This window comes from Triturus cristatus, chromosome 8 (genome assembly GCF_964204655.1).
Source record: "Triturus cristatus chromosome 8, aTriCri1.1, whole genome shotgun sequence".
Classification (NCBI taxonomy): domain Eukaryota; kingdom Metazoa; phylum Chordata; class Amphibia; order Caudata; family Salamandridae; genus Triturus; species Triturus cristatus.
In genome coordinates this window covers 1,199,421,600-1,199,444,388 of record NC_140591.1, presented here as the reverse complement: position 1 = coordinate 1,199,444,388, position 22,789 = coordinate 1,199,421,600, and the positions used below count along the sequence as shown (strand labels likewise).

The window sequence follows — 22,789 nt, the reverse complement described above, 5'->3', positions numbered from 1 at the left end:
ACTGAATAAGGCGAGACATATCGATGTTAAATAGAAAGGGGCTCAATATAGAGCCCTGAGGAACCCCAGTGTCCAAAGCTTGGGGAGTGGCTGCAAAAGGCGGGATCCAGACTTGCTGGGATGTATCCACAAAATAAGATTTACACCAATTCCAGGCTAGACCATCTACTCCGATAGTCTGGATGCGGGCCAGCAGCAGGGCATGGGGAACCGTATCGAATGCCGCAGAAAGGTCCAACAGAACCTGCCACCCTCATCGAATGACTCCCGAATAGCTTCTGATATTTCAACCAGCGCCGACTCCATGCTATTCTGGGCCCGGAAGCCATATTAAGCAGGGTGGAGAAGTTTAAAACTCTCAACAAAGCCAGACAGTTGAGTATAGACCTGTTTTTTGAGGATTTTGGACACTGCTGGTAGAAGCGAGATAGGACGGTAATTAGAGGGTAAAGAGGGGTCATAATTTGGTTTCTTGAAAAGAGGAATGAACATGGCCTGCTTCCAGGCCGAAGGAACCTTACCGGAGGATAGGGACAGATTACGAAGCGCATTAATGACTGGGTTAATAATCTCAGCTGCGTAAGTAAGCAGCTTGGAAGGGCAAGGGTCCTTAGGAGAACCTGATTTAAGTGACTTAAATTCCACTAGAGAGTCTTGTAGAGAAATGGCCTCAAAGGTCATTAATTTATGTTGAGGAATTGGGTCCTTTGAGCTAAAGAGGAACACGCTGCCTTCTGAGGGTTGGTGGTGCTGAAGTTTAATTGAATAAGTCTAATCTTATCCATAAAGTGATCAGCCAATGCCTTGCACCAGTCTTGCGATGCCGGTATGGCTCGACTCTCTGCATTGGTGGAGTTGAAATCTTTCACAATGGAAACATTTCTCTGGCTTTTTTTGTCCGAACGGGCAATACACTCCTCATAGTATCTGCTTTTTTCTTTAAAAATGACAGCCTAATAACCTTTTGAGCCTTTGTTAGATTCTCGTTGTCAAGTAGGCTATACTTATGCCTCCATTTTTGTTCCAGCTGCTTCTATTTTTGTCTGAGTAGCCTGAAGTGGCAGGAAAACCAAGGCTTGGACGGGGATTTCCTTCCGCTTTTGATACTGAAAGGGGGAGCCAAATGATCGATCGCGATAGTGAGCCAGTAATGGTAGCTGCTTAGGGTCTCCTCCATATCACCGGTAAGCACGAGAATGGACTCCGCCAGTAACGTTTATATTACCCAGGATTAATCCAATTGAGAGCTCTCCTATGAGAGCTGGAGGCCTTACTATCATGAGATAGGTTATTAAGGATACACCAAGAGAATTTAACGAGAAAGTGATCTGACCAAATCACAGGGAGGAGAGGTTCCAGCTATAACAGAAGATTAGAGCATACCAGATCCAAGATATTCCCACTTTTGTGAGTGGGATGAATAACCCGTACTTGGTTTAAGAAGTAGAGAAGTTCCAAAGTCTCCCCTGAGTCACTATTATCAACATGAATATTAAAATCCCCAAGAATTAGAAATTGGGAGTATTGTAGCACCAGTGGGGTAATCGCAGTATCCCGGGCTGCCAGGAACGAGCCGGCCAGGCCAGGAGGTCTATAGATCAAGATTTCACCCACAGAATAATGGGGGGAGGTTTTGACACAGAATCCGTGAGCCTCTGCATCTACAAACTCATTAAGAACATTCCATTTACAATCCCAAACCTTCCTTAGCACAATTGCTAAGCCCCCACCATGGCCATCCTTGAGGTCGAGCCTGATGATTTTAAATCTATCCTGGATGGCCATCTCAATCACCGGGCTGGAGTCTATTGATAATCACGTTTCGGTGATAAATAGGAGATCAAAGGGTTCATCGGTAAGTGGGTTAAAATATTTTGCCTGTGCTTAGGTACAGAGCGGGCTTTAATCAGTGCCGCTATCAGCATCTGAATTTGCTGATTGCCTTGTATCTGTCCTCTGGGAGGGAGCGGAGGTGCCCCAGTTCCAGGCACTTACCTCTGAAAGATCCAAGTAGCCGTCACAGCAGCTCTTGTTTGGAGCAAGTTGGAAGAGTTCAGAGCTACTGTTGCTATACTGGGGTGGCCTCTTAGCACACTCGAAATGGGCAGTGTGGCTGGTCGCATCCGGGAGACTGACGGGTGCAGATGGGCTTGCCTTAGGCCGGATTCGGCCCGCCAGCGGAGCGCCCTCTGTGCATGTCCGCGCAGCGGGTGCCTTTAACATCCTAGCTGAGTGAACGATTAGAACACTCCAAACACAAGATGGTGGCTCTAGCCAGCACTCCAGGGGACAACGACTTTCCCCACTTCTCAGCACCACCCCATACAGTTCAAATTCAATGTGGTAAAAATAATAAGGATACAAGGCACGCAAATAAGATAGGTGCAAACAGAGGAACAGGGGTCAAACAGATAAAACAATAAGAGGCTTAAAAGGCTAAAAAGCGCAATGAGAGTGAGAAGAGGAGGAGCACAAAACAGAGCACAGAACGGAGCTGAAAACACGCCAGGTATCGGAATCTCTCACCTCAGTTCAGTGGGTGCTTTTAACATCCTGGTGAGTGAATGACTAGAGAGTGCCAGACACAAGATGGCGGCACTAACTGGCACTCCAAATCAATCTTATGCAAATCAGTCTTGACCCTGCTCCTTATAGGAACTGTCCAGCCCAAACTGCCAAGCCAGGTCCACTCTGAACCAGAACACAAGCAACCCAGGACTGTTTTTGTCATAATTATGGGCTCAGCAGCTGGGTACAGCTTGGCACCAGTGACACAGTGAGCATGGGACCCATGTCTATGCATTCCCATGCCACTTAGGGTGGTACATGAAACTGGTCCTACATTGCTTGTGTTCAGGTGTAAGTGTTAGGCTGCGGCCAGCTCCTCCCTCCCATCCTGCCCAGGATGGCCCATCAGGATTTGGATGGTCCATCAGTCACAACTTAATTCCCTTTGTGTGTGGCTGTCTAGCAGGAATGAATAAAGTCCAGCTGCCACCCACACCAGACGTCTATTCAGAGAGAGGCAGAAGGCACCAAATGGCTAAAGTAAGAAAATGCCAATTTTCTAAAACTGGCATTTTCAGAATTACCATTTCAAATCATATTTTACCAGTATGGGGGTCCAATCTCTTCCTAATTGGAAATCACTATTATAACATGTAATAAGGTAATCCCAATGTTATCCTATGGGAGAGATTGGCCTTGTAGTAGTGAAAAAACAAATTTAAAGGTTTTTCACTACTAGGACATGTAAATCTTACAAGTACATGTCCTACTTTTCAAATACACTGCACCCTGTCATTGGGCTGTACAGGGTCTACCTTAGGGTTGACTTATATGTATTAAAAAGGGAGGTTTGGGCCTGGCAAGAGGGTTAACTTGCCAGGTCGACATGGCATTTTAAAACTGCACACACAGGCTATACATGGCAGGTCTAAGACATGTTTAAAGGGCTACTTAAGTGGGTGGTACAATCAGTGCTGCAGGCCCACAAGCAGCATTTAATTTACAGGCCCTGGTCACACATAGTGCACTTTTCTAGGGACTTATGAGTAAATTAAATATGTCAAGTGTGGATAAGCCAATGTTACCATGTCTTAAGCAGAGAGCACATGCACTTTAGCACTAGTTAGCAGTGGTAAAGTGCCTAGAGTCCTTAAGCCAACAGAAATGAATTCATCAAAAAGGGGAGGGGGAAGGCAAAACTTTTGGGGGTGAGCCTGCAGAAAGGGCAATTTCCAACAGTATTTACCTATCTTTACAGGTGGCTAACCCGGTAGAAGAGAAAAGACAGACCCTAACGCATTAGTAAGGTAAACACAATCTATAAGGCTTAATACCTGTCAATGATGGGGGTGGTAAGAGGACTCTCAGAAAACAAATATGTGTACTACTAACAGTTGGCTACAAGCTGATGAGAAGGGTAATTCTACAACTCTCAGTTCTGTAAAAATATATGAAGGAAGTGGATTAGTGAGGAGGTGTTAGGGCCCACTTCTGTTTTAAAGGCTACAGTCCAAGCATTAGCTAAGTGAGCAATATAGGACCTAACAAAAACTACTCCCTTTTGTCCATCGACCTTACTTTACTTGGATCTGTAAATTTTAGACTGCTTTCTATAGTCTTTTTGATAGGGTAAGTAAATTCACTGCAACAGTGAAACGTAAAGCGTCCCTCTGTATACAATTTGAGTGTAATTGGCTCCATGACATTATGAAGGTTGCTAGAGTCCATCTAACTAACACACCAGGGCATGCTCTTGAAATAAAGTAGATTACAACAAATTGAGCTGAGAAGCATTGGTCTTGTGAGGGGCCCTTTGGGGTTGGATTTAGAGCATTTCTCCCAGGAGGACCCTAACTACAATATAGGTAACTAGCCTGTATACCTAGGCACCTTATAGATGAGGATCGTTTTTCTAGATTGACCTTAAAGTCAATGTAGACCCTTTGGCATGGCTAGGCCACCCAGAAATTAGAGTACTGTACAGGGAGGGTGCGCCTCCCCATGTGAGGGGGTAACAAGAAGAAATATCTTTATTTCTCCTCTGTTTTTTCTCTTTCTATGTGTGCTGCACCCTGGCATCAAGCTTAAACATTAAGAAATCCAAATGCTTGAGGCCTTTGGTCAAGGTAGCCAGAACACGTCCAAATGCATGATAACAGATACATTATACTGTTACAATTTAGATGTAGAAGACCATTCAATTGGATACATTGTCAGATATGAAATAAATGAAAGTGTTATTCAAATGAGTATGCGAATATATAAGAATAAATAATACTATTAAAAATCAAACAAATGCGTATATATGTGAGAACTGCAATTCGTTGTCCCTGTAAAGAAAACATTAATATGCACACTCAAATAAATATTGAGATTACACAGTAAATGCACTTTCTGTAAACTATTGAAGTGCGCTATATTACGTTAATAATGTTAAGCCACATGAATACATGAGGTCATGTGTAAATATACATGTTGCCTAGTAAAACAGGAAAGGGTGGAGGCAAAATTAAGCTGCTGCACTTCCTTCAAACCAGTGCTGCTTGAAGGACAAAAGTAATTTTTCCGTTGCTGTGACAATGCACTCTTAAAAGCCAACACTTCACTCCCTGCTCAAATGCAAACTTTGTAATTGTTTGCAAGTAAAACACATTCAGCTATCTATCATGCAAACTCCCATTCAGGAAACTTACATTTTTAAAGAAATTCTCTAAGCATACACTTAAAATTGAGGCTCTTGCCTTCTGCTCTACAGCATTAAAGGGTTGCTCTCATTCAGAGGATGGCTTTCTGAGGGAGACACTGAATCAGTGAGAAGCACGCAACAATTGAGTGCTGCTTTGTCCTGTCATCAAGTACTTAGCGTCTAGGACTCCTGTTTCAGGTTAAGCTTTTCTTCTGCTGACAGATAGAGCTGTTCACTGGAATGCCTCAATCTCTCTCTCCTGGAACCTTGTTCTTGTGATCATTAAACCAAGGGTTGTAAGTGCAGTACCATGGGTAATATTGAGACAGGTCGCACAATTGATCACTAGTGACCCTAAATGATGCCCTTGCTGTGCCCTCATACCTCATGTTGTGCCCTCATACCCTATTGGATAAGACAAATGGGTGTGTCCATCAGTCCCTTGGTACAGAGTCTGTCCTTTGGTCATGCTCTCTAGCCATAGTTAGTAGGATCTGGGCATCGAGCATACATAGATTTTGTCGATGTTCTGCACCCACTATCTCTGCCATTATAAAATGTCTCTGGTGATAGGTCATGGCCAAATGTCATTCCGTATGTGAACAGCGCACTGTATTCAGCATTAGACAAAACACTAGTGGTGTAAGGTGCGGCCTAATGCAATGCCCTACATCTAATCTCCCTGTAGTTAAGACTACAGAGCGCACCTTCAGCTATGTCCAGTGCTTTTCTGGGACAGGGTAAGACCTTCTGTCATGACATATGCCGGATCCCCCTTCCCCAAGGCCTGTTGGGCACTGGTAGCAGGACTTGACCTTCGGCTTAGCAAGCAAAAATTTGAGGACTCCAGATCCTGCTGGACAAGACCCTTAGCTGGGCTCTTTACAGAAGGTATGGGCTTTAGCCATGCACTGTTCCCAGACTCCAATCCCCAAGAGCCTGCTTAGTATGAAATTTAATCATAACAGGGGGGGGGTGGCCAAGCACCTAAGATGGTGGACGTGCTCTAGCGGCGCTCTGGGTCCCATCCCCCAGTTATCCTGATCATCCCCGCACAAACCTCCTACAAGCTCGCCCTCGGGGCTACCCAGAAAGGAGGAACTCCTGTTGCGGCCTGTGAGGGGTCGTTTGCTGCTCCGGGTGCGCTATCAAAGACGGTTTATTGGTGAGGCCTGCTGCGCGGCTGATTTGGCGCCTTTCAGAAAATGGCGGCGGATGGTATGTGTAGTTGAGCCCCCCTGCCCTCCTAGTGCACATAATCTGGGGCTTTGAGGGCCACTGAAGACCGCTGCACTCAGGGGTGAACCGTGACGAGAGCCGCACATCCAGCAGGGTCGGCGGAGTTGCTATGTGCTGCCCTGACAACCAGAGGGGAGGCCCCTGCTGACAGGAGTGAGGCAGTGCTGTGACGCCAATTGCTCCATGGCTGGGGAGCCGCTGACACAGGTGAGCCCAGGGGCTAGCGCTTGCCGGAGGCGAGGGGGGGCCCAGGGGTCGGTCGGGCCCTGGCCCTCCTTGAGCTGCAGAGCTATAGTGCTGCTGGGCACTTGGCAACCTGAGGCGGTTTGCCAGCGCGAGCAGACAGTTAAAGGCCGCTTCAGGCCTAAACTGTCCTCTGTTTGGTGTCTGCTGCACGTGTGCTCTATTACTGGAGAGGCGGCGGACTGGACCTGGGGGAGGTCCGGGTGCTGGTCAGGCCTCGACTCCCCCGGGGGTCCGGTCCCCTTAGCCTGAGGTGGATGCCTGGGCCCTGTTAGGACCTGAGCTGCTCTAACAGTCACAGGAGAGAGGGGAATCCAGTTTTGCCGCCGGTGCTGGCTTGGCACGTGTGATCCCTCCTCTCAGCGGCATTGAGTCAGTTAAAGTGGGAGACCCACGTCTCCCTGGCTTGGGGATCGGTGCTACAGGTGCTGCTTGTGAGTTGGAGCTTGGCTGCTGGCCGGGGTAAAACCAAGGGGGGGTGTCCGGGTGTCGATCGGGCCCAGGCCTCCCCTTGTGTATTGTTGGGCCACGCTGGTGCTGAAATAAGGGACACTCAACTTGCCCAAACCCTCCCAACAAACCGTGCCCTGGAACTCTGTGGGTGACACTAAAAGAAGCACCAGAGTACCCGGAGACTGGTTGGGCCCGACTCCGGTGATGAACCGTCGAGTGGGCGCTGCCCTCCAGGGTGTGGCTGTCTGGACTCACCACTGGAGTAGGTGTGGAGTGTCGTTCCCCCCCACACGGTGGCAGCAGCGTTTGAGATTGAGCAGGACAGTGCTGCTGGGGTCGTCTGCACCTGGGCACGCGTCTCTGTTGCGCTCTTTCAACGGAGACTAGAGACCTGGCCTGTAGTTAGTCCTCCCCCGGGGGTTGTTGGTGCCAGGGCGCCATATCGTAGGCAATTCACAGAACACCCAGCCCAGACACAGGTCCCACGAAAACCGTACAGGGGACCTCCGGGCTCGCCAGCTTGTGCTCACGCTGCGTAGGCTATCCTCTATCACGGGGTCGGTTTTGAACAGGTGAGAGCACCGGCCAAGCGTGGGGGCAGACGAGGCGCAGATTCCGGGCTTTCCCACCCCTCTTCACCTCGTGCAAAAATAGACTTCAGCTTGGGACACTGTGAAGCAAGTGCCTCATCAGGCACCGGAGTGTCGGTGCTCTCGTCCATCACTGACCCGCAATCATCCTAAAGAAAGGGGGGCACCTGCTGCAAAACCTGTGTGCACTTGCAAGGAGCACAGAGAATATTGTGCCAGCCTCAGACTGAATTACCATATAATCTGATCCACATGCAGAGTGCGCAGCAAATAGTTATGGGGCATCTTCGTTCGACTACTCAACAAGACAATGCATCTCACACTGCAGGCAGGGGAGCTCCTGGAGACATGGGGAGGTTTTAGAGCCAAGCCACCCGGATCTCTCGGCCAAGTTGGATACAATCCTGACAACAGTGGAAAAAATAGGTGCTGCACTTGAGCAAACCCATGCTTCCCTAGGAAGCAGAATGGACGGCATTACAACATACTTCACAAGTTGTCAGACCTTGTGCATGACAATGAAGTTGCCCCTGCGGACCTCCAGCCAAGAACTCGTATCATACAGCGACCTTACAGGACCTAATGGAACGGGTCTGCACCCTAGAAGAGAAGGTTGACGATGCCGAAGGGAGGTCGCGAAGCAACAATATCTGAGTAATTGGCCTGCCAGAAGGAGTGGAGGACTTTAACCCGGAGACTACATAGAGTCCTGGATGAAAGAGCTACTATCCCCGGATTGCATTCTCCTCACTTTGTTGTTGAAAGTGCACATAGGGTCCCCGCCCGTAAGCCTCCCCTTGGAGCCAATCCACGCCCTTTATTGTTTCGCCTATTGAACTTCAGAGACCGAGATGCGATGTTAAGGGAAGTGGGAAAGAACCCTGGCCCTAGAGTACAGAATGTTACCGTCGCCTTCTTTCCCGACTACACTGCCCAGGTGCAGAAGACACACGCCACCTTTGCGACAGTCAAGCAGCAGCAGAGAGATCTTGACCTTCGATACTCCCTACTCTTTCCGGCTCGTCTATGAGTCATCCGCAGTGGCATGGGATTGGCTGGAGGAAAATGGGTTAGCCACTATGCTCAGGCCCCCTGACAAATTCCAGATGCAAAAAAGGACCCAACGTACTGTAGGAGAGGTAGAGTCAGAGACATGTGGCAAAAATCATCTCCCGTAACCGCCCCGGACCCTGAACAGGTGAGGTCGGAACACCAGACATCACCACCGACTGGCCCTGCGGGATCCCCAAACGGAGTCCCGAGAAGATGCTGAATCTGTTCCGGATTGGTCATTAGGCACTAGCTCTCCTCACCTACCAGACACCACACCCCAGATGCCAGATGAATTATTTGACAATACTGAATGAATTGGCTCTGTTATAACCAAAATACCTGTAAAGAGGTGCTGTCGCTTTAGCCTGCCTCCTGCCCGCTCCTGCCCCCCTCCTTTTTCCACAATACTGTAGTGGCATACACAGGCAATGTTTTCATGCTTTGCACTCTATTATTGTCAAATGTGCGGGGGATGGGTCACACGGGCCCGTTCCTATCCCACACTCGTCTCCTGAGTCACTCTATGACAACAAGCTGATTGCCTCACTCAGGCACAATAGTTTGGATCGATCTCCCGTTTGGGGTCTGCCCTTCTGAAGTTGCATTACATCTTGATTTCATTGTTGATTTCCCCCGCAATGTTATTGCCTTCCTCAGAGAACTGTTGCCGCCCCACGTACTCTGATAGTGTCAGCCAGCTGAGTAAGCTGAAAATGGCAGATCCAAACCTCTCTTATGACTAGCCTAAATGTCAGAACCTGGAATGTCAGGGGTATACATACTCCCTCTAGGAGGTACTCTGTTCATGCCTACTTACGACGCAGAGCAGCTAGCATAGCGCTACTACAGGAAACACACCTGACATGCTCAGAGGCCCCCCAACTTCGTCGGCACTGGTGCGGGCACGTGTGCAACACTAACTATTCATCTCTATGTAGCCTGGACAATTCCTACTACATCATGCATTCATAGCCGCTCTGTCTTCTAAGTGGGGCAATCTGGTTTCAGAACCGTCCATGCACTACACGATACAAACCCTACACGTGATGGGGAAGGGGGTACACCTGACACGTTGGTTTGCGTCATCATTACGACAGCACACAGCAATTGACCTGACTCCCTGAGAATGCACTGGGAGGACGATCTGGGACATGCTTTCACAGACAAGGAGTGGGTGACTACTCTGAAGGGGCCGACATACGTACCTTGTTATCAAGGATTCAAGCAGATTCAGTTCTTCATACTACACCGGGCATACCTCGCCCCGGCCCAGATTAATAAGTATTTTCCCCTAACTGACGCGACTGTAGTATTGTAGTAGTTTATAATATGTTAGTAATGTTGCAATGTGCCTTTAAGTAATGTGTGTGCATTTCAATGGTGCTTGACATCATTCGGTTCTGGAATGTTTACTGAATTGTCAGATTGCAGTTGGATTTAACTACGATCAGTCGTGGGTCTTGTTTCCTGAATAAAACAAAGCTTTTCTACAAATCTCCTGATTCTTCCTGGATTACTTGGGGAAACCCCTCACTACATTATTTGGCGACGCTTGGATGGATTGACCGGAACCACGTATTTTTAAATCAAATAGAGGACCCACTGACTTTGCATGATCATCACAATTTGAATGCTTTGGAAAACTGACTCTTAAGACAAGTGTAGCCCTGTGAGTACTGTTCATTCAACTCCTTGTGACTTATAGGGGATTTTATATATATATTTGGGCAAAGCACAGAAGCTCACCGTTTACTCGTCGCGCGCGTGCTATTTTCAAACGCGCTAGCTTCCCTGCACCCGACCTTCTCAACGCGCTCAGCGCGATCATCAATACGTGTGTTATGCGCGTCTTAACGCGATGATGTCAACACGTTTTGGCGGCCATTTTGCCAGATTGGGAAGATCCTCATTGGAATATACTACGGACATGCTGTAAATTCAAGGGGCAACACGATCGGTATTACCGAATTCATTTTTAAAGTCACGTGGTGACAGATAGAAAGGATTTCATACGCTATTGTTGCATTTTGGACAATTTTCGACGTAATACTTATATAAGTTAGTAGTACTTATATATATATTTAAAAAATATATATATATTTTTGTTTTACTTTTTGGATTCTGGTGTTAATTCTTAATAAACATGGATAATTCGAACAACACCATTTTGGCTCCACCATGTTTTCTGAAAGTTTCTGGCAAACCGCCCACACCATGGCATAAGTGGTTAAGAGTATTCACTAACTATTTAGAGGCCATAGACGCTTTGGATTATTCTCCCCCAGAAAGAGAGCTATTTTATTTAATCACCTAGGAGACGCAGGTCAACAACTTTTTGACAGCTTACCAATTGTGCAAAACACGTCAAGTGATGATTCATGGAATGTGTTCACAGAAGCTTTAGCGCGTCTTGGGAAACAATTCAAAGATGAACCATCTATAATGGTTGAACGTCACGTATTTGTGAAACGAAAACAAGTGCCAGAAGAATCTATTGAGGATTATTTAGCCACTTTGAGAGTTCTTGCTACAAAATATGATTATGGCCTTTACCTGGATACTGCACTTCGAGATCAGCTGGTCTTCAACTGCTACAACAAAAAGATTCAAGAACGTATTCTGACTTGCAAGAATCCTACCCTTGATGAGGTTGTTGTCATTGCACGAAGCATTGAATGCTCGGTCGCGTCACAAAAAATTATCGCAGAATCTGCTACGACGAGCGCTACTTCTAGTGTCATGTCTGTTGCCACCAATGACAGTAAAGAATGTAGCATTAGTGCTGTCAATACTCGCAATAAAGATCGGAGATATGTTGAAAGGAAACCTAACATTTTTTGTTACAGGTGCGGCTCGAAATTTCATGTGGGTAACAATCCAAATTGCCCAGCTTTAGGTAAAAGGTGCAACAATTGTAAGAAAGTTGGTCATTTTTTTTACTGTATGTAAAGTACCAAGAGATAAGAGCAAAGTTAATTTTGTGTATACAGAAGAAGAAATTCGTGATGCTCTCAATGTAGCCTCCTTATCTGTTGAAGTCAATGCATTGGATGGTAATGTTATTAAAGGACCAAATTGTAATGTTCTAATTGGTCCTATTGCTATTGACGTGATGGCTGACTCTGGTTCACCAATCACTATTTTAGATGAAAAAACCTTTCATAAGTTATGGCCCAAAACAAAGCTGACTTTCACTGATGTGAATCCAAAAGCATTTGGTGGTTGTGACATCATAATGCTTGGTTACTTTAATGATACCATTGAGTTTAAAGGTCGATTGATCCATACAAAGGTTTATGTAGCTGTGAATGGCAAAGACATTTTGGGGTGGCGTGACCAAGCTAGTTTAGGTATATTACTTAAGCCGGGTCATCCAGAACCTGTTGTTTTGGGTGATTTTCCTATCTTGTCTGTTTGCGACAGCATAATTCAAAATCCCACTCTTAATTTGCTGTTTGAGGAATACAAAACTGTGGTCAGTAATGACGTAGGCCTAGTTAAAAACTTTGAACATATAATCAAGTTGAAAGATAATGTGATTCCGGTAGTTCAAAAAGTACGTCCTGTTCCTCTCTCTGTTAGGGATGACCTTAAGAAACATCTTGACATGTTGTGCTCTCAGAATATAATTTGCCCAGTTGAGTCGTCAGAATGGATTTCTGCTGCTGTAGTTGCTCGAAAGCATTCTGGGGATTTTAGTTTATGTGCGGATCTTAGAATTCTTAACCGAAATATTGTGGTAGATGCTCATCCTCTTCCAAAAATTCATGATATGTTGGCGAAATTAGGTAGCTGTAAGTTTTTCTCTACCATCGACTTACGTTCAGCATATCATCAAATTCCACTATCAGAGGAATCTCAACCTCTCACCACATTTGTTACCCCTTTCGGTGTTTATATGTATAAAAGACTCCCATTTGGATTGGCTTCTGCAGCTAGCATATTCCAAAGATTAATGGACAAAATGTTTGATAACTCCCCTGGCATTCAGGCCTTTCAAGATGACATACTGGTTCATTCTGAGAGTATAGAGCAACATTATGTTCTCTTAAGGAAGGTTTTAAACATTTTACATACACATGGTATGACTGTCAATATTCACAAGTGTAAATTTCTTTCTCAAAGTGTTGACTATTTAGGTCCTAATTTATAACCAGCAGGTATCAAACCTAAAGTTGCTCTTTTGGATGCTATTAGGTGTGCACCACCTCCTACTGATAAAGATTCACTAAGAGCATTTCTAGGTTTGAGTGAATGCTATGCTCGCTTTGTTCAAGGGTATGCATTAGTTGTACAACCTCTTAGGAATATTTTTAAAAAACACGCAAAATTTGAGTGGGGTCTATCGATACAGAAAAAGCTTTCACATTGGTAAAGGATTTGATTTTAAATGCTCCTGCTATTAAACCATTTGCTTACGGAGTTCAAAGTATTATCACTGTAGATGCAAGTGCCAAAGGGTTAGGTGCTGGCTTAGTCAGATTGTAGATGGACGTGAAGGCACTATTGCATTTGCATCTCGTACTTTGAGTTCAGCTGAAATGAATTATAGCACAATAGAGCGGGAAGCCTTGGCTTGCACGTGGTCTGTAGAAAAATTTAAAACTTATATTTGGGGGACAAACTTTTTGTTGTACACCGACCATAAACCCTTAATATATATGTTAGGCAACAGTTGCTCCAACAGAGCATCGTCACGTTTGATTAGACTTCTAGCTCGATTACAAGAGTATAATTTTGACATTGAATACATTCCTGGCGGGAAAAATGTGCGGGCTGATTGCCTGTCTCGGATCCCGTTGGCAAATACGCAAGAATTGGTTAAATCAGAGGATGATTATGAATGTGTATATTCCATTCAAGATGTGATACAAAATTACAAAATATCACAGGATGATTGGATAAGTCATTCTGCAAATGATATCTGCTTGCAAAATGTAAAAAAATATTTAGTCAAGGGTTGGCCTTCTCATCGTAATTTATCTTTGGAAGAAAAAACGTTTTCTCAAATTGCTCCAGAGTTATCATTCTCAAATAACATCTTGTTGCGCCACGATAAATTTGTTCCTCCAAGAGGCATTCATGACACCATAATTAAGTTGGCTCATGAAGGGCATCCTGGGACCACTGGTACTATAAATAAGATCAAACAAACTTATTGGTGGCCAGGCATTGACAATCGGGTTAGAATACATGTTGATAAATGCCCTCAATGTCTTTGCTCTGATAAGCATTGGAAGACTTCGAATGCACCTCTTTGTCCAGTTCAGTAGCCTAGTGGGGCTTGGAAGAAAATTGGTTTGGATTTTTCAGGACCTTTCTCAGCTTTCGATACAGATAATAAATATTTGATTGTTGCAGTTGACTATTATTCTAAATGGATCTATTTTTCTTTGGTGAAAAATGCTGATTCCAACACTGTCATTTTATTATTGCAAAATTTATTTTTCACTGAAGGCACTCCTGAGCAGATTGTAACAGATAATGGTTCCCATTTTACTGCTTGTGACTTAAACTCATTTTTAGAGGCTTTAGATGTCAAACATGTTTTTGTCCCATTGTACAGTCCATCTTCTAATGGTCTTGTTGAGCGTGCTAATCGCTTACTCAAGGAAGCTGTTCCAGCTGCCATTTCAAATGGCTTCAACATTTCCTCCTTTTTATTTCAGAAGGTTTGGAATTATAACATTACACCACATAGCACAACGGGAGTTGCGCCTTTCATTTTATTGAGGGGTCGTATGTCTGCTTCCAAACTCAATCCTGCTTGGCTTATGGAAAAATCTATCCAATCTCCCATTGATTTGCGCAAAATCAGAGATCAGGTTAAGAAGAAACAAGAAATTTATAAGCATAATTATGATTGTAGGATGCATGTATCTGATAAACCATTACAGCCGGGAGATTGGGTTATCATAAAAAAAACAATCAAAGTTCAAAAGGGTCAATCTAAATTCTCTGCCCCAGTCCAAGTGAGAAGGGTGTCACATATGGCTGTTTTGTTACATGATAGAGGGTGGTGGAACAAAAATGCCCTTATCAAAATAACCAATGCACAAGCTAAAATTATTCTGGAAAACAAAAGAGACAACATCTCTAATGATAATTCTGGTTCTGATTGGTTTGGGGTGTGTGAGAATATGTCTACTTCTCGTGTAGCTCAATCAGTACACGACACATCTCCTTCTTCTTCATCATCAGGACAAGGTGATTCACACTTTGTTACATCTCATTCTGTTTCCAACAATTTGCGTTGTGATGGAGGAGAAGGTGATGGTGTTGGTAACATGAACTATGAGGGACGGTTGAGAAGACTGCCTACACGTTTTCGTGACTATGTCATGAATTAAATGTAAAGTTGCTTCATCTTATTTTGATTTATTCAATTTCTGTGTTTCTTTTAATTTGTAAGTTTTAGTTTGTAATTGGTAGCTATTTGCATTTCATAATTTGTTTTTCTGTAAAAAAGGAAGGATGTGTAGTATTGTAGTAGTTTATAATATGTTAGTAATGTTGCAATGTGCCTTTAAGTAATGTGTGTATATTTCAATGGTGCTTGACATCATTCGGTTCTGGAATGTTTACTGAATTGTCAGATTGCAGCTGGATTTAACTACGATCAGTCGTGGGTCTTGTTTCCTGAATAAAACTAAGCTTTTCTACAAATCTCCTGATTCTTCCTGGATTACTTGGGGAAACCCCTCACTACAGCGACCTGCCCCAGGTTCCGCTTACCGGACGCAGACATACTACATATGTTATGGCATTGGCCTGCTCTAGGCGAGTACTGGTCTAGCGTAGCAGCCACATTGGCCACCAGCACAGGACGCGACATTCCCTTCCGTTGGTAGACATACATTTTGCACCTCTTTACTAGAAGCAAGAAGAACAGAACTTCCTCGCGATTTTCAGACCTGGGCCTGGTAACCGTGAAACACTTGATCACTAAAAGATGGAAGTCCCCAATAGCTCCCCACACAATAGCTTGGCAACGATCACAGCTGAACTGGGCTAGGGCAGAAGAGGTGGCTTTACGTAAAGAAGAGATGCTGGGGCTGCGCAAGTTTTCCTTGGCTAGTAACTGGGATTCCATAGTAGCAGACTTACAGGGTCTGGTGGCAGGTGCGGACCTCAGCCCATCCAACACTCAGGTTCAGCTGGTGCACATGTAGAATCCCAGGAGGGACAAAGCCCTACCGACATAGGCGAGGCATCGCCATCAAGTGATTTATAAGAAGCTACCACTGACAGGGTTCTCACTGGACACCATACCAGGCAACAGGTCTCAGGCAATCTACCTACCCCTGATTACTTTGCTTTGTCCCCATTTTGTTGTAGCCTACTCCCACAGTTTGTATGAGTGGGGCATCATCTTCAGTAGATAGGCACACTGGATGCCGCAACATCTCATTAAAGTCATTTTAATAACATAATGATACTCGCTAAGTAATAATCTGAGCCGCCAGAGCCGCAAGTTACTACTGTATCACTGTACTCTGTATCATGAGCTAGATTAGCCTAATGCTATAATGATGTATGATGCCACTGCACTAATGTTCTTGTTTGGAATGTTTATGCAAAAAATGTCAATAAAAAAGATTTAAACCAAAACATTTGATCATAACAGAGTTATGTTTAAATGGGTTTAACCACATATCAAGGTAGCAAGCTTTCTCTCATCGGTGTAGTCCCACAATTCATATCTGGTTTCTTTTGTTTAGAAAAACTGTAGATGTCTACATGCAGTATCCCTGGGTCATCACCTTTAAAAAGCCTATAAAGCATACTGGGCCTTGGAAATTTGGAATGAGGCTTCCAGATTGTTGTTTAACACATTTCTCTGCTTTCTTTCAGGGACTGTTCAAACCTGTTTGAATTCCAAGCAGGCCCTTGTGGACTTTAGTCCAGGAGACAGCCAGATCACACCAATTTCTTTCGTAATACCTGTTGGAGGTGCGGTGCCTTGCCCACATTTGAAGGTTAATATGCTAAATATTTTGTTTTATTCTTCGCATAGAATTACAGGCACTTCACTTGTAAGATCATTTAGACGTCATTTTAAATAACTGGACAGAAAAACTCAGCAGCACAAATAGCATTCATCTGGTGATCGTTTAATTTTTGGGACTAACCTTTATTGCACCCCTTTTATGTCCATGATTACCACTTTGCCCGTGTTTTGCACTCTATTTTAGCGATAGTATTCAGTATTTAACAGTCTATACAAAAGCTGAGTCAATGCAATTAATGCCAAGCTTATAATTGAGCTGCTGCCATAGGGGCACAGACTCATTTTCACCTGTTTTTTTGTGATACCACAATATATAAATGAGGTTCTTAAAATACAAACATAGGTTTTAGTCAGGTTTATTATGTGTATGTTTTGCCCTTTGTTTTATCGGACTAATATTTAAAATATTCTATTTGAAATATTGTGCATTTCCTATGTCTCTTAAAACGTTCAATTGAGCACAAGAAACAAATACAGGCAAGACAGAAAATGCCAGACTTTATGGTCTAAAGAAGGCTTGGTCTCTCAGGTCTATCATCATATATTAATTCACTCACGACATGCAAAGAGTTTTTTTTTTTTTTTTAAAGAAATTTGTATTGTTTTCACAAAAGTTATAATAAAGGACACGAAATCAGATCGTATACACATTAAAGTAGACAAAACATCATACATAATCATCATTTCTCCAAGTGGACCTAGATCGGTCCCCCTGAGGCCATCATTATCAGCCACCCTCCCCCTCTTCCCTTCAGTTTCTCTAGCCATCTGAATCAGAAGACTCCTCATCAGAAAGAGGTGGTGGATCACATATGTTGCCCCTATATTTGTTCCATGCTCCCCACACTCTGACCCATTTTCGAGGACAACCCCGCCTGATAAATACAAAACGTTCAGCAAACATGGCCCCATCCATGTCCTTTTTCCACATCGACAGTAGCGGTGTCTCCACCGCTCCCCATTTTTGGGCTATGATTCGTTTAGCCATCATGTTCCCTACCGTCACCCAGCCCTGCGCCTGGCGATTAAGATCTGTGGGCTCCCACACATTTAACAGACAGCGTCTGGGTTCTGGCAGCAGTGATACCCCGCACACCTGCGACATCGTTCGCAGCAATGCAAAGAGTTTTTTAAAGTGCTTTCTGAAATAGCCCATTGATAGTACAATTTGCCTGTTTTATTTCATGAAATGCGTCTAGTATTATGCTTCACAAATCTCAATATTTAATAACAAAATAATGTCAAAAGAATGGTTATCCTTTATTATTACCAACGGCAAGGATAGTAAATCCCTCAGGAAAAACTGTGCAGTATATAATGGTACTGCTATCTACTCTGGCAACTCCTTCTCTTTGAAGATCAAATCTCTGAGTAGAAAATAAGTCTTGGTAGGGTCAGGACTGGTTGTAGCTTAAAACTCTTCCACTGGATGGTTCCCGCCTCAGGTGGGAGGAACCTATTCCTCTCGAAGCCTCAGATTACATCAACCTGATTCATCACCATCTCTTCCTCACAATTGAATGTCCTAGAGGTGTCAGGTTCTTGCCTCTCCTCCACTTTCTGTTGTTCCACGTCTATTCCAGTGTCAGGTTCCATTTTGTTTCACTTAGAGGCAGGTTGACTTGGCAGTCTTTGGTCAAGGACGGCATTGACTGTGGCTTCTATGGAAGGAATTTCATTTGTTCAAGTGAGAGGGGCGTTTGAGGTTTGTTTAAGGCTCAGCGATTAGTCCCTCCTTGTCAACCACCACAGAAACCCAGAAAGAAGAATGACCCCACTCGAGTTGTTCGTATTATTACCTTTTTGATGTTTGGATCTCTTATTTGAGAAGAATGGTGGGATTTTGAGGCATTTTTTCTGGCTTCGATTGCAGTCTACTCTTGGGTATAAGTAAAAACCACAGCTTTGGTATTGGACCAGGTGGGTTATTCTCAGGATAGGATGCAAATTAGTTGCTGAACAGAACCACTTACTTATTTGTGACATGAGAATATTATGCGCTGTAATGATGTACAAATTAGTTACAGTGTACATATAACCCTGTGGTAGGACGGAAGATCTGCAAAAAGAATACAAAAATTTAAAACAATGCAGACACTGATTGCATTAAATAGTTTGCCATTCTGTGAAAGGTATAAGGGGCCATGCAGTTGGCCACTGGACCACTTTGGACTGAACCCATTATTGAGCACCCTTGTTCAGAAGGTGGAAGCTCGCCTTTAGGGAAAGCTTCCACTTTGCGTATGGATATCACCCCATTGGGAGTCAGTGAAGGATCAATGGTCGGAGATGGAAATTGTGGTCGCAAATCAATGATACATGGAAAGATGTTCCAAATGTAAAAGGGAAGCAGCAACATTTAACTGTGTTCCTTCTCTCATATTTCTGCCTCTGTAGGAGCACAGTTAAGATACCCTACTTCCTGCCTGATTGCCTTCTGTGAGCATTTACCAGGACTTCTCTTTGCGTGCATGCTCTGGAGTGGCGGTGGAGCCCTATTGTTGATTCTTTCTGTACCCTTGCTTTACCACTGCCTCTGCTTCTCCAGTGATAATGGTTGTTATCTTTGGACGTTTGAAGGCTTCTGATTCATCAAACAGGATGAAATTATTTGCTTCTGTTTACACTGTTGACATATTATACAGTCGTTAATCTGGCTAAATCAGGAATTGAACGTAATAAGTTGGAAAAAAGAACTTATTTCTTGATAATTGCTGTTTTGCAAGTAGTTCAGGGGAAAAAAACATTTTTTCTTGGAATTTGCACAGCAGTAAGTGTCCACTTGGGACCAAAGACTATATTTTTGTGTTAGCTAAGCAGAGAGCCTCAGACACAGATCAGACTGTGTATTTTTATATGAAAATTTGGCATGATGAGTGTAGTGGACCATTATGTGGAAAAAAGCAGGGGGTGGAGGTTTTTCAGACTGTGCTTGCAAGTGCCGGAGGGTTTTAAAGAGTGATATAAACCCTGACATGGTCACAAAGGGGAACAACATAAGCATTATTGAGTTTACCTTGATATGCCCAGCACCAAGTACAGGTGCAGGATCAGCCGGTCTGCTGCTTCGCTTCAGGAGCTGTGTAGCTCCCATGACTTTACGATGAATAAGTGATCTGTGACACTTTCAGTAAAACCAACATACATTTGTATGGTAAGATTTTTAAACCCTGTCTTCTAATGGTAGAACGAAACAGCACATTCGATAAAGTACACTCCTGCTGCTTAAAAAGCCAGGACTGGAAGAATTTCTCATCAAATGTATTGAAACAATAGTTGCGGATGGACTATGACGTTGGAAACAAACAACTACAGTAACAACAAATGTCTAACAAGACCTAAAGAGAAAAAACTGACTACACAACTTAGCCCTCCAGGCTTCAAGTATACAAAACTGAAAGTACACACAAACGATGCCCGGACAATTGTTTAGGTGTTGGGAACACTGTGTCTTCACTTTCATTTGCAGAGAACACTTATCTGTGGAAACTGTTATGTTCTATGAACTCGGTACAATCACTTTGTGAATTGACCAGATCTTGTAATTGTTTCGTTTGTGTCATCATTGCTGTGGTACATTAGCAACTTCACTTGTTTTTTCCCAACTTCATGGTCCATCCAAAACCACTGTTTGTGTTATTGTTCATGTGTCCCAGGTTCCAGGTGGTCTTGGGCTCCCCCTGTTTTTGTAACTACCAAATATATGGAGACACTTGGCGGCTCTCTGGAAACCATGTGTGAGGCGGGATTCAGTAGCTTAAGAAATGAATCCTGCAGAAATTTGAATGGTGAAAGGGCCACAGAGTTCTGCATGTGCCTAAAGAGAAGAATGGCTGCAGCCACCCAAAGAAACAAAGCATGCAGGAGCACTGCAGTCGTCCAAAGACATAAAGTGCTACAGAAATTTTCGAGTGAGATGACCCAGGAGCCAAAATGGAAGAGATGACCTGCTGCAGGCGTGTGGCTCCAGATAATGCTTCTGAGGCCTTCAAGGAGGGAAGGCTGCTGGAGCCTGGAGAGACAGCACTGCAGACCTGAATGGAGGGGATGGATCGGGCTGGTGGCAGGGAGTGCTGCAGTTACTTGACGGGAAGGGGGAGGCCCCGCCAAAGTGGGATCTTCATGGTATGGAGCGGTGCAGGAGTCTACAGTTACACTGTGGCGCGAGGGAGTAGGCAATGAGCATAGGAAGCAGCTGTGAAGTTGACTTATTTAAGTTTTATAAGGCGTGGACCACATCGGTGAGACGTCACAGCACTTTTCATTTGACACAGAGGGGCATATTAACAAGGCGGCGATATGAAATTATCGCTGCTTCTGCGTCCGTTTTCGGGCGAAAAGCGGCGATAATTTCATCGCCTTATCAGCAAAGACACGCTATCGCGTGTCTTGCTGACTTAGCGCCCGTTTGCAGCACGCCTCCGATCGCATCGCTAATGAGATGCAAAGGAGGTGTGCCTGACAAGACTCCCTTGGGAAAATATCGCGAAGGCAGCTTCGCGATATTAACAAGGGAGGGTAGCGATTTTTAAAATTGCGTTAAGTATGCCTTAACGCAGGAATTTAACGTCTGTTAAATTCCTGACTAAGGCATACTTAACATGGGGGGTGGATTTTGTGGCTAAGACCACAGGCCCTATCATCTAGGATATCGCCGTTTTCCACCGTGGAAAATGGCGATATCCCAACTATCTCTGGAATTTTTATCGCCTTGGCGATGCTCGTTGTTAATAACGCGCAAACCGGGCGATAAATTCCAGAGATAGCCGGCGATAAATATGCAAGCGCTAAGCGCGCTTTGCGATATTTATCGCGGGCCCTTGTTAATATGCCCCAGAGATTGAAAAATGTTTACTTAAGTAGTGTTTCAGGTATCTAGATAAACTGAGCTCTGCAGAAGTCTGAATTACTGTAAAATCCTGGCAAGGGGTAGAGGGGAGCTGGGGAGCCTGAAAGAAGGAAAGTGCTTCAGGAGCTAGAAAGAGATAGGTCTAGATAAAATGAGAATTGCAGGTGTCTGAAGAGGGTCCTAAAGGAGCGGGTAAGAAAGGAATGATGCATGAACCTGAAGGGATGGACCAATGGTAGAGGGTGCAAAGGGTTGGCGGGGACCTCTACAATTCCCTGGTACATGGACGCTGAAACTCGAAGAGGCCACACCATGGTCTGTTACACCTAAGACACGTGGGCAGTTTGAAAGCAGGGGTAATTCCTGTATGATGCAGTTCTTGTGTTTGGAGTTTGAACATACTATTAGGGTTAGTTATTCTGCTGGCAGAGCGCATTTAATTCTGCGATTTGGGGGCATATGTATCAAGCCCTTTTCCCGTTGGCAAACGGGCCGATTCTCAGAATCAGCCCGTTTGCGAACGGGAAAAGGCCTTTTGGGATGTGTCATCCCAAAAGGGCATTGCAAATTAGAGAATTGCAAAATTTGCGATTCTCTAATTTGCGATTCCTTAAATGCAATGTATGAAGCACAGAAAAAGTGAGATTTGGCCTCAAGGAATCGCAAATTACCACCAACTTCAAGTTGGTGGTAATTTGCGATTTCTTTGAAAAATGCACTTTTTTGCATTTTTCAAAGTGCCATGTGGCCCACATACATGCTCTTAGGGCATGTATGTGCGCCACATGTGCACACATACATATTTCAGGTGTGCAACAGGGTGTCCTTTTGACACCCTGGCACCCTTGCAATTGCATTCTCAATTTGCGATTCTCTAATTGCGAATTGCAAATTGAGAATGTCTTCCCATTCATTCCTATGGGCCTCATAGCCTTTGGAATGAATGGGAAGGTATTCCTTAATTGCGGTTCACAATTTGCTTATCGCAATTAAGGAATGCCAAGGAATCGCAAAATATTTGTGACTTTTTTATTACATCCCGTTTTGCGATTCTCAAATAGCGATTCTCTAAAAATCGCTATTTGAGGATCACAATAACGGTATTTGATACATATGCCCCAAACTCACCGAAGGGGAGACATAAAAGACATGGAAAA

At 44.2% G+C, this 22,789-nt stretch overlaps 1 protein-coding gene across 2 annotated transcripts in view; it reads left to right on the top strand.

The window, feature by feature from the left end:
* VWA3B (von Willebrand factor A domain containing 3B) overlaps positions 1-22,789 on the top strand; it is a 983,684-nt gene that overhangs the window by 643,327 nt on the left and 317,568 nt on the right. For both annotated transcript variants that reach the window (XM_085622889.1, XM_085622888.1), the window contains one exon: positions 16,627-16,751. In XM_085622889.1, coding sequence (XP_085479015.1) covers positions 16,627-16,751 — 125 coding nt within the window. The remainder of the gene's footprint in view (positions 1-16,626; positions 16,752-22,789) is intronic.